This window comes from Geotrypetes seraphini, chromosome 1 (assembly GCF_902459505.1).
Source record: "Geotrypetes seraphini chromosome 1, aGeoSer1.1, whole genome shotgun sequence".
Lineage (NCBI taxonomy): Eukaryota > Metazoa > Chordata > Amphibia > Gymnophiona > Dermophiidae > Geotrypetes > Geotrypetes seraphini.
Genome location: NC_047084.1, coordinates 425,590,474 through 425,603,637, shown reverse-complemented (window position 1 = coordinate 425,603,637; position 13,164 = coordinate 425,590,474). Strand labels below are relative to the sequence as shown.

At 40.5% G+C, this 13,164-nt stretch overlaps 1 protein-coding gene across 7 annotated transcripts in view; it reads left to right on the top strand.

Moving 5' to 3' along the window:
* NFIB (nuclear factor I B) overlaps positions 1-13,164 on the top strand; it is a 649,011-nt gene that overhangs the window by 486,068 nt on the left and 149,779 nt on the right. For all 7 annotated transcript variants that reach the window (XM_033918988.1, XM_033918969.1, XM_033919008.1 and 4 more), the window contains exon 7: positions 7,221-7,352. In XM_033918988.1, coding sequence (XP_033774879.1) covers positions 7,221-7,352 — 132 coding nt within the window. The remainder of the gene's footprint in view (positions 1-7,220; positions 7,353-13,164) is intronic.

Below are 13,164 nucleotides of genomic sequence, written 5' to 3'. Positions count from 1 at the left end.
CTTAGTTTTATGTTTTAGTGCATCAGATATTCCAAAAGTATAATAACAATAATATGAAAATGTATCTTTTTAGGTATCCTCTAGCACATCTTGTATTTAGTACTAAGGTTGTTTGACCTCTTAAGTAAAGTTGTGTTTCTGTCTGTGAGGAATGGGATATAATCTTGCATATTGGGCTATACAACGTCAGGCACCTATTAAAAATATTGAACATTTGTGTACCTTTTAGTGATCAAATGACACAGCACAATGGCACCACTACCTAAACCTTGAAGAAGACAATTATTACACATTTCAAGAAGAGAAACAAGACATCTTTAAATTACAGCTGTTTGTCATTTTATGTAATTCTTTACCTGATAAAGTATAAGCTAGGAACTGAAAGGAAAGTGGATTCAATGAGGCCTTCTTTAATCTCTGTGGGTAAAACAAAGAAATCCATTCTTTGCTTTGCCTCCGCACTAAGTGGAATGTCCTAAGCCTTCTTCCTTTCAATTCTGAGCGTGAATTTTATAAATAGTATTTATTATAATTTTCAATTTTAATTTGTGCCATTCTAATTTTGTTCAGATTGTTTCAGCTTTTTAGTAAAGGGAGTATAGAAATAAAAGTTAAGATTGATTTCTTCAAGTGAGTTCAAAAGAGAGTGAGTGCTAGTGGATACTGTTCATATGTTTCAAGAGTGTTATTCCTGTTTGGAATGAAAAGAATGTAAATTTCACTTAATATCACTATAGACAGATTGCCTTTTTATTCATTATGACTCTCCTTCAAGCCAATCACCTCTGTCCCAAATTTACCAACTGGACAGAGGCAGATGTAGAAAATATAGAAACATGATGGCAGATAAAGGCCAAAAGGTCCATCCAGTCTGTCCATCCACAACATTCCCTCATCTTCCTAAGAGATCTCATGTGAATATCCCATACTTTCTTGAATTCAGACACAGTCATTGTCTCCACCACCTCTACTTTGTGGAGAAAGAGACTTGCCTCATGTGTATTTATGCCACATAGGTATTTAAATGTCTCCATCATATCTCCCCTCTCTAACCTTTCCTCCAAAGTATACATATTGAGATCTATAAGTGTATCCCTGTACACCTTATAACATAGACCATTAATCCTTTAAGTTCCTTCCTCTGGATCAACTCCATCCTGTTTATATCTTTTTGAAAGTGAGGACTCCAGAATTGTACACAATATTCTAAATTAGGTCTCACTAGAGTCTTAATCAGGGTCATCAATACATCCTTTTAGCTGTTGCCATCGCCTTTTCAACCTGTTTGGCCACCTTAAAATCGTCATATACAATCACAACCATGTCCCATTCCTCTTTTGTGCACAAACGTTCTTCTCCCCCTACACTGTACTGTTCCCTTGGGTTTCTGCAACACAAATGCATGATCTTGCATTTCTTAGCATTAAATCTTAGCTGCCAAATTTCAGACTATTCCTCAAGCTTTGCTAGGTCCTTCCTCATATTTTCCACACCATCAGGGGTGTCTACTCTATTGCAGATTTTGGTATCATTCACAATGAAGCAAAGCTTACCTGTCAACCCTTCAGCAATATCGCCTACAAAAATGTTAAAAAGAATAGGCCCAAGAAATGAACCTTGAGACACACAACTGGTAACATCCTTTTCCTCAGAGCAATCTCCATTGACCGCTATCCTCTGTCGCCTTACACTCACAGTTCCTGACCCAGTCTGTCACTTTGGGGCCCATCCTGAGGGCACTCAGGTTATTTATTAGGTGCCTCTGTGAAACACTGTCAAAGGCTTTGCTAAAATCTAAATACACCGGGGAGGGTGCTGACCCCTTGGCATCTGCTAAGGGAGGAAAGAACTGCCTGCAGTGTAGATTCCCTTTTGCTGAACTTTATTTCCTGCTGTATTTTTCTAACCTGCTTTCAGTGGCAGAATCGGGCAGGCACTGCTGAGGACACCTTCTAATATCATTTGGGGTCCTCTCCAACAGGCTGAAAAACGCTGGAGAACTGTTGGTATTTTGGGAGGTGTGCTGACCCCTGGGCATCTGCTAAGGGAGGAAAGAACTGCCTGTAGACTCCCTTTCGCTGAACTTTATTTCCTGCTGTGTTTTTCTAACCTGCTTTCAGTGCCAGAATCTGGCAGGCACTGCTGATGACACCTTCTAACATCATTTGGGGTCCTCTCCAACAGGCTGAAAATACCGAAGAACCAGTGGCGTGCGGCCACAGGGACGTATCCAAAGGGGCTCATCTTAAGGGGCATGATTTGCCCCTTGAGAGCCCCTTTGGAGACAAGTGGAGAACAGTGGAAAGTAGAGTCTACTGGTTTTGGTAACTATCATTTATGGGTGTTATTCTCCTCTCCTTTTTATTTTTTTCTTTAATAATTTGGTTACTTAGATAGGTTAACTATGGGGAAAATAAAAAGGAAAATAGTTTCTACACCTGTAATGATAGGTCCCATGGACCGTCATCTTACAGAACCTCTATAAGCAACAGAAAGATTAGAACAGGTCTCAGGAATTTCTCTTAGTTCTCCCGAACGAACTCCTCCTTTCCCCCCTAAATCCTCTGAGGAAACAGGACCCGAAGTTGATCCTGGAGCTTCTGCTGAAGCCACTGATCCATCAGCCAAAACAGGTATAGTTTTTTCAAAAATGCCAAAAAGTTTTACTACCACAATTGAGGAGCTGTTAGGCTCAGATGAAACTCTAGAAGAGGTTTCCTTGAAAGATATTTGATGCTTAACACGAGAATAGAGAGATTATTGAAAATGGTTGTATATCAATCACAAGAATTTTCTAGAGAAGTTGTAGAAAAACTGGAGAATGTAGATTCCAATATTAAGGTTTTAGATTCCACTATGACAACTATGGAAAAAGAGATTGTTAACCTACAATCATTCTCCATGTCTGCATTGAAATCTTCACATACTATTCACCTAAAGCTGGAAGCAATGGAGAAAGCTGCTAGGTCAAAAAACCTAAGAATAATAAATTTTCCTAAAACTCATTTAATCTTACCTGAGATCCTTTTCGGAAGTATCTTGGTGAGATTTTGGGTATGCAGAATTCTGAGACAGTGCCTGTCTCTACTCTCTATTATATACCAGCTAAACAAAGAGTATCAAGGCAGCAAGGAACAGATCAGTTAGAATCTATTGATATAGATCTGACAGATTTTTTAGAAGACTCCCAAGATGTAATACAGATGAGAGCTACCTTACTTGAAACTTTCTTGACTGAGAGCGATAAGGCATTGACGATGAAACTTTATTTTAAAAACAAAAATGCTTTATTTTGTAGAGTTAAGGTTCAGATGTTCCCTGATGTGGCAAGATCGACCCAACTCAGAAGGAAGGGCTTTATAGCCTTGAAACCTCGAGTTCTGGAACTGGGTGCCACATTTTTTCTGAAGTTCCCTTGCAAGTGTCTAGTGACTTTTCAAAGTACAGATTATATTTTATGGGATCCGGCTCAGTTGATACAATTTCTTGATCAAAAATAATGGGGGGTTATCTTAGTTCCTTTCCTATTACCCTTCTTTTTCTGGAGTTCCTTTCTATCCTAATTCTGTAAACCGTGCCGAGCTCTACGCTTGCGGAGATGGCGCGGTATACAAACCTAAGGTTTAGTTTAGTTTAGTTTAGTTTAGAGATAGCTATTTTCAAATTGAGGAGCCTGATTTGAAAAAGACGCTTATATAGAAGGATGTTTTCTTCCTTTAATTTTCCTTTGAAATAGATTTCTGTTATTAAATAGTGCACCTCTTCTTTTAATGAAGGCTAGATGGAATTTCTGATTTTGTAATGATAATAATTATGTAAAATGATTTGTTATGTTTCCATATCCTGTTATGTTTCTTTGTAAACATTATTTGAAATTTAAAAAAAAAACCAAAAATCTAAATACCCCACATCTAGCGCTCTCCCTCTATCCAATTCTCTAATAATCCAGTCAAAGAAATTGATCAGATTTGTCTAGTGAATCCATGTTACCTTGGGCCCAGAAACTTCACTATTGTCTGTTTTAAAAGCATTTTCATTAATTTACTTACCACAGAAGCCAGACTTATCATCATGTAGTTCCTTACTTCTTTCTTACTTCCACTTTTCTGGAGAGGGAACACATCCACCCTTCTCTAATCCTGGTACCACTCCCGACTCTAAAGAAGCATTGAAAAGGTCAGCCAGCAGATCTGCCAGAACTTTCCTAAGTTCCTTCAGTATCCTCGGATATACACCATCTGGCCACATTGCTTTATCCACCTTTAGTTTAGGAAGCTCCTCACAAAAACAATCTTCTCAAAATCAATCATGGTCTACCACACCTCAAGCCCTATTTACTTTTCTTTTCTGTGGTCCTGTTCTTGGCACTTCAGCTACGAACACAGAACAGAAATATTTGTTAAGCAATTCAGCCTTATCTTTATCAGCTTCTACATATTCCTCCCCTTCACCTTTGAGTGTCATAATGTCACTTTTGTACTTCCTCTTATCACTAATATATCTAAAATAATGTCTTCTCCCCCATTTTTACCATGTCTGCAATAGGGATACACCAATCAACATCTGGTATATTAAAATCTCTTATTAGTAGTACTTGTCTTCTATTAAATCTCTATCCACTTCTTCCAACTGTGAAGGAGACCTGTATATAAAACCAATATAAATCTATTTTCCATTCTTTCTTTCCAGTTTGACCCACAGTGCCTCTTTCTTACCCTGTAGATCCTTCAATGGTGTGTTTTTAATATGATCTTTAACATATAATGCCACTCCCCCTCCTTTTCTTCCTACCTTGTCTTTCTTGAACAGTTATAGCCCGGCATAACTATATCCCAGTCATGGCTCTCTGTGAACCACGTCTCCATGATCACCATTAAATCCAACTCAGCGTCTTCCATCACAGCCTCTAGATCAAGAACCTTGTTTCCTATACTTTGAGCATTAGTATATACTGTTTTCCAGACACTGCCCCTTTTTCTCATTTGTGTAAAGATATTTAGTAATTCACTTTGCTGAGGGCTTATAATTACCTGGGGGCTCTTATCACCCTGCCCCAACAATTCTAGTTTAAAGCCCTCTTCAGTAGGTAATCCATAATGCTGCTGAAGACACTTCTTCCCTTCTTTGATAGATGCACACCATCCCTGCTCAGCAGCCCTTAGAAAATCATCCCATGGTCCAGGAAGGCAAAACACTGTCAACAGTGCATTCATGCATTTATCTCCAGGATGCAAAATTCTCTGCCCTGGCCTTTACCCTTGACAGGGAGGATCGATGAGAACACCACCTGCGGACCTGACTGTTTCACCTTCTCTCCCAGAGCCACAAAGTCACTTTTGATATGTTCAGTATCATTAGTGCCAACATGTTTGAGTATCATCAGATAATAGTTATTAGGTTTGATGAGTCTTAGCAACCTCTCGGTAACATCTTGAATTTTGGCACCAGGCAGACAGCACACCTCCTGGGACATAATGTCTGGTCTGCAATTGAACATCTCGGAAGGGAATCATCAACCACCACTACCTTTTGCCTTCTAATGGTCATGGAACTAGCAACTTTGGAGATTTCAAGCTTTGTTCCTTCCTCTGCCTGGGATGATTTCACCTTCTCCACTTCCACTACTGGTTCTTCAGTTCAAGGGTAGATGGAGTTACAGTATCGATTCTTCAGAGTCTCATAACCTGAGCTCAGCTGTTCTCCATCAGTATGGCCTCTTCTTCCTCAATGATGGAATCTTTGATGCCTCATGAAGCATTTTATTGATGTATCTCTCAGCCTTGCCACCTCCTCTCTCAGTTCCTTCACTTCCTTCTTGAGGGATTCAAGCTGAAGACAGCTTGCACATGGAACCACCCCCTTTTGCTTGGGTAACATTTTCTGTGTGCACAGAGACAGAAACTGTAACCTGGGCAATAGGTTTGGCAACAAGATGTTTCCTAGCCACATTGTAGTTCAGAAGTGTTCGCTCCTGATGAAAGAAAAAGAGAGAAAGCAGAGAAAAATCCTACCAAAGCAATGTCCTCTACCTGTTTGTCTGAATCAAAATTGCAACCTTGCAATGAGTGGGAGCTGGGGAGGGTGGGAGGGAATTAAACACTAAACAGAGACTTTCCTCAACTGCAACCTAAAATGCTAACTTAGACTAAAAGAATTTGTATATAAAACCCTAACAGAGTCTCTAAAGGCTACACTATTGTCTAAACCAGGGGTCCCCAAAGTCCCAGTCGGGTTTTCAGGATTTCCCCAATGAATATGCATGAGATCTATGTGCATGCACTAAAAGGACCCCCTTGGCTATTTTAGAAGTTTTTTAAAAAACTTATACTTGTAGTATTGTTATGTACTCAACTTTTGAAGTCAAAGCTCTTGTTGATTGATTAGGAAGACAGCACTTTTACCTAGTTTAATTATTCTAAAGTCTTTTCTTAATATTCCTCTACTATTACTGCTTTTTGTACTTTGAGCTGTGTTGATGGTTAAACAGATTATAAATGTGTTACATTAAATTAAATATCACTATACCTACTATAGAAAAAGTCAAATGACAAACTTCCCTTATATATAAAAAATTGAGGAATTAGAGAAATATTTTTTCCTCGTTTTTTTCTTTATACTATTTTCTTGTTGTCTAATATGTACCGTATTTACTTTTGTCTTGTGCTAGGTGTCATTTGTAAACTATGAATTATACGTGTTTCTTTATTCTCATAAACATGATTATGATGCTGATGGGGATATAGAAACCTCAAATGCTCGCGACAGTCTGATTTTAAGAACTTGTCTTTGTCAGAACTACCTATTGGTTCTTTTCACCCTATGCTGACTATACTCAAACTCTGTTTCTCCTCAGACCTTTTTTTTTATATTTTTCTTTTAGAGTATTAGTTGCTCTGCCACAATCACAATCTTAATAATAGTGCTTAATTATCATTTTGCCACTTGTCTTGGGTTCTAAAAGCTTGTTAACATTTCAATGTACTTAGCTTTTGTGCACCGGTTTATAATGTAGGCGCCTTAGGTTCCCAATTAGAGTAACTAGATATCACAGTGTGCTGGATTTCATGAGTGGCAAATTAAAGACGTGCATATTCTATGACTGTAAAAGCCGTATGGAAAAAAGGGAATAGAGATATATTTTTATCATTCAATATTTCACATAGATAAACTGGAAGAAATGTCCATGTTTCTGCTAATGGTCTGTTAAATTTCATTAACAGATATGTCCTCTCCTACAATGAAGAAGCCTGAAAAGCCATTGTTTAATCCTACGTCCCCCCAGGATTCTTCACCAAGACTGAGCACTTTTCCCCAGCATCACCATTCAGGAATCCCAGGAGTAGGACACAGTGGTAAGAATGTAAAGACTTTGGGAAAAACTTGTTTATGGGACCTATTACTCATTATTTGATAATGGACAGTTCTGTAACTGAAGGCTCCTTTTATCAAGGCGCGCAACGGGGGTTAGCGCATTGGACATTTCATCACACGCTAACCCCTGCGGCAAGCCAAAATATTAACGCCTCGTCAATGGAAGCTTAGCGGCTAGCGCGGCAGGCGGTTTAATGCGCGGTATTCCGCGCATTAAACCTCTACCGCGCCTTGATAAAAGGACCCCTGAGTGTGATAAATCTGTTATTGAAATATAGCACAAGCAAAAAATTCTGTGGAGAAGGTGATGTTCAAGATGCAGGTTTTATTGAAAGTACAATTTAATGATCCACATAAAATATATCTGAGACCCAAAACGTTGGGAGCTATGGACCCAATGTTTTGGGTCCCAGATATATTTTATGTGGATTATTAAATTCTATTTTCAATAAAGCCTTCATCTTGAACATCACCCTCGCCACAGAAATTTTTGTTTTGCCTGATTTGCATTTTTGTGGAGTTCTGAGGGTCAACCTTTTATTTGTGCTTCATTGAAATATAGCACACCAAGCACTAATTCATTGACAATTCCTTATTCTCCAGCGCGTATCTTAAGGTCAATACAGGATAATAGATTCCAGGATAATAGATTCCAGCTGTAAAGGAACTTCTGTGAAGGCGGCCACTGGCACTGCTATGTTATAAAAGGCACGAACAAATATGATTGACTACCCTAAAAAAAACCCTAAGAAGCTCACTCAATTCATCTAAGTTTAAAGGGAAAGCTTACTGAAAGGGGACTGCTGAGTCAAATTTTCAAGCAACATATGATTGGCTGCCCACACCCCCTGCTGCAAGCTAACGCGATATGTTTAAATTTAAAGGGAAAGCTTCTTGATAAAAGGCTATTGAATCAAGTGAGTGGCATCCAGTCTAATTCCGCATTTAAACTATGCGATTCCAATGATCCTAGTTCAAAAATCCATCTCTGTTCTTTGTAATTTAAAATGATTCTATGTCATCTCCCTCCCAACCAACTGCAATTTCCTCAAGCACTCTCCAAGTGAAGTCCATGATAGAATGTTTCGCCTGTTCTCAATGGGCAACCAATGGGGCCAAAGGAGTATGATTTTTAAATCTTGAATATAATGGGTGCCTTAGCATTTAATGTGCGCTAAATTGATTAGCTCATGTTAAATCGGTTAGCATGCGCTAAATCGCTTAGCGTGCCTTAGTGAAAGGGTAATTAGATTATTTTGCAAGATACTTTGTGCATCATTCTCTGTGGTATAGAAGGCAATACACTGTATGCACATTAGGCAACAGGCCAGAATTAAGAGGGCCTAAAATTAAAGATATTACTTAAAAAAACCCCAAAACAAAACATAACAAGGAGATTTGTGAACAATTCATGATGGTTATTCTTTTCTGATCATTTGTTGACCACAGGCACTAATAGCAGGGTAGCTTTTGACAGATATCATAGTATGCTTCGTCCTGACCTCCAAAGGATTTCACAGAACTTGTCTGTTTCTGTATAAAAGAGATTGTGCAACCTGGTGGTCACTAGGAGCCTACTGAGTGAATGAAACAGAATAAATGTTTCAAAACTTATTAGGGGCAAGAGAGGGGGAGTTAGGTAGAAACATGAAGATACACAGGAAAAGCAGGCTGAAAACAGAAGTATATCAGCTGTTAAGTTAGCAGTCACCTTTTATTGCCAAGTAGTCCATGAATCTCAGGTTTGTAGAGCCATTTCACAAGTTAGTCTTATAACTTGGATACTTTTATGTTGATTTAGCCATTTTGAGGGATCTGACTCATTAGAGATGGTCAGAATTGAGTATTACACAAATCTATGGACAATGCATCCCATTATATAAATGCAATGGTGCATAGTTTCAAGCTGGATTTACACATGGGTGGAATCTGAGTGCAGCATGGGAGAGGCACTTACAGTATATTATAGAATACTATAATTTATGTGCATTTTTTTAAACAATTTAGACATAAACATTTCTAACAATTCTAGCCTGGTCTAAGTGGTTGTGCCAAAAATATACACATATAGGTGTCCTTTTGCTAAGGTGCGCTAACCGATTTAGCTTGCCTTAGTAAAAGGACTCCATAGTTACCCTGTTTTGCTAGTATTCTTCAAAAAAAAGTAGGCACCTACTTTATACAATAGGCTCTTTATATAGGCCTGTTCATTAAGTGACACTGAATGTGTTAATAAATATAGACTTGATATTCAACGTGATTTATCCAAGCGGGAGAGCCTCCAGCTTGGTTAAATCACTTGTGCATGCCAGTCTGCTGGTACTCATGATACTTAAGCAGACAGTATCACTGAGTATCAGTACAAATTGCTTCGCACAATCTGGTTAGTGATTGAGCAGTCCAGGGTTGGAGTTTGGCTAGACTTCATACTTAAACAGTTAGCAGTGATATTCAGATCACTAACCAGTTAGGTGAGTGGCTAAAGATAGGACAGCAAAAAGGCTAACTGGGCATTGGTCTGACTATTGGCCAGTGTATGGTTAATTTCTGGGTAGTGGCTGTGGTGTTTCTTGTGACCCACTCTTCCCCCCATCCTGATTCCCCCTCCTCACAAAAACAAGCTGAATGCCCTTAACAGGTCACCCTCCACCCTCGTAGGACTCCCCAGTCCTACCTTGATATCTCTGATAGACTAGAGCAGTGGTCTCAAACCCGCGGCCCGGGGGCCACATGCGGCCCGCCAGGTACTATTTTGAGGCCCTCGATATGTTTATCATAATCACAAAAGTAAAATAAAACAGTTTCTTGATCATATGTCTCTTTAGCTAAAAATTACAATATTATTATTTAGACTTAGCCAAAAGGAAAGATTTATAAACTATAAAGAGTTTTACCTCATGCAAAATTGTCATTTCTTTAATAAGACATTAACTATTTTTTCTGAGGCCCTCCAAGTACCTACAAATCCAAAATGTGGCCCTGCAAAGGATTTGAGTTTGAGACCACTGGACTAGAGGGTCATCTGGGCAGGTCTACTTGCTGTTGCCCATTGTGGCTCCATCCTCAAAATGGTCATCACAACCTCTAGTGGCAGTCTTGCATAAAGACAGAAGCTTTTATGAGTTCATCTGGATAGTTTGGAGATGACACAAAGCTTTCTTCTGGTTGCTTATTGTAGTTAACTTTCTCAAATTAAGCCCTATGCATGAGCAAAAGTTTCTTAACCTTTGCTCCTTACAGCATATGCAGTCCTCTGGCTATTATGTATCCACTATCCAAGCCAGAATATTTTACACATTAACCATGGCTTCAGAAGCAATATGCATCTGGCCATATTTTATGCAACCTCATTTGAGATGTAAAACTAGAAAAGCAGAGTTGAATGTCAAAGTTTAATCCTGCTGTTTCTGCTTGTTTGGACTATTACATAGAAACATAGAAACATAGAACATAGAAATAGACAGCAGATAAGGGCCACGGCCCATCTAGTCTGCCCACCCTAATGACCCTCCCCTACCTTTGCCTAGTGAATAGAGCCCACGTGTCGATCCCATTTGTCCTTAAAATCAGGCACGCTGCTGGCCTCAATCACCTGCAGTGGAAGATTATTCCAGCGATCAACCACCCTTTCAGTGAAAAAGAATTTCCTGGTGTCACTTCGTAGTTTCCCGCCTCTGATTTTCCACGGATGCCCTCTTGTTGCCTGTGAGATACTTGAACGTCTCGATCATGTCCCCCCTCTCTCTGCGCTCCTCAAGCGAGTATAGCTGCAGTTTGTCTAACCTTTCTTCGTACGGGAGATCTTTGAGTCCCGAGACCATCCGGGTGGCCATTCTCTGAACCGACTCCAATCTCAGCACATCTTTGCGATAATGTGGTCTCCAGAATTGCACACAGTATTCCAGGTGGGGCCTCACCATGGATCTATACAATGGCATAATGACTTCCGGCTTACGGCTGACGAAACCCCTGCGTATGCAACCTAGGATCTGTCTTGCCTTGGATGAGGCCTGCTCTACCTGACTGGCAGCCTTCATGTCCTCACTGACGATCACCCCCAAGTCCCGTTCTGCTACCGTTCTTGTTAGGATCTCACCATTAAGAGTATAAGTCTTGTATGGATTATGGTTGCCTAGGTGCATGACTTTGCATTTTTTGGCATTGAAGCTGAGTTGCCAGGTCCTAGACCAGCGCTCCAGTAGGAGTAGGTCGTGTATCATGTTGTCGGGCGTTGAATCTTCATCCGTTGTGCATTTTCCCACTACATAATTAGTTTGGCGTCATCGGCGAATAAGGCTATTTTACCTCGAAGCCCTTCTGCCAAATCTCTTATAAAGATGTTGAATAGGGTCGGTCCCAAGACCGAACCCTGTGGCACTCCACTGATCACCTCCGTCATTTCTGAGGGGGTGCCGTTCACCACTACCCTTTGAAGCCTACCACCAAGCCAGTTCCTAACCCATTTCGTCAATGTGTCACCTAATCCTATAGAACTCATCTTGTTCAGCAACCTGCGGTGTGGTACGCTATCGAATGCTTTGCTAAAGTCCAGGTACACGATGTCCAGGGACTCCCCAACATCCAGCTTCCCCGTCACCCAGTCAAAGAAGCTGATCAGGTTGGATTGACATGATCTCCCCTTAGTAAATCCATGTTGACGGGGGTCCTGTAGATTTTCCTCATCCAGGATCTTATCCAATTGTCGTTTGATCAGAGTTTCCATAAGTTTGCTCACTATAGATGTTAGACTCACTGGTCTGTAGTTTGCCGTCTCCATCTTTGAGCCCTTCTTGTGGAGTGGAATGACGTTAGCCGTCCTCCAGTCCAACGGGACGCTTCCTGTACTAAGGGAGAGGTTGAAGAGTGCCGACAGTGGCTCTGCCAAGACATCACTCAACTCCCTAAGCACCCTGGGGTGTAGGTTGTCAGGCCCCATTGCCTTGTTAACCTTGAGTTTTGACAGCTCATCGTAGACACTGCTGGGCGTGAATTCGAAGTTACTAAATGGGTCAACTGAGTCTGCCCTTGTCTGTAGTTGAGGGCCAAGCCCCGGCGCTTCACGGGTGAAGACTGAGCTGAAGTATTCATTTAATAGCTGGGCTTTTTCGGAATCCTTTTCCACATAGTCTCCGTTTGGTTTCCTAAGACGTACAATCCCGCCAGAGTTTTTACTTCTATCACTGATATACCTGAAGAAGGATTTATCTCTCTTCTGGATGTTCTTTGCCAGAGACTCCTCCATGTGAAATTTAGCCTCCCTGACTGCTGTTTTGACTGCTTTTGACTTGGTCAGGTAGTCTGCCCTAGAGTCTTGTTTCCCCGATTGTTTGTAAGAGATGAATGCTTTTTTCTTTTCCTTGATGAGGTCCGAGATCTCCGCAGTGAACCATTGCGGCTTGTTGTTTCTTCGCCGCTTACTTACTAATTTAACATAGCGGTTTGTCGCTTCTTGTATGGTGGCTTTCAAAGTCGACCACATTTCTTCCACGCTATCGTTTTTTGCTTGGCTTTGTAGCGCCTGGTGAACAAAGGAACCCATGTCTTGGAAGTTTGTGTCCTTGAATTTGAGGACCTTGGTCAGCGTGTTAGATTTAGTGAAACCTTTCCTAAGATTGAACCATACCAAATTGTGGTCACTGGAGGCCAATGTGTCGCCCACCGAGACCTCTGTGACACTTTCTCCGTTGGTAAGTAATAGGTCCAGTATTGCCTGATCCCTTGTTGGGTCCAACACCAGTTGCTTCAGACCAGCTCCCTTCATAGAGTTTAATAGCCTCCTGTTGCTGCCAGAAT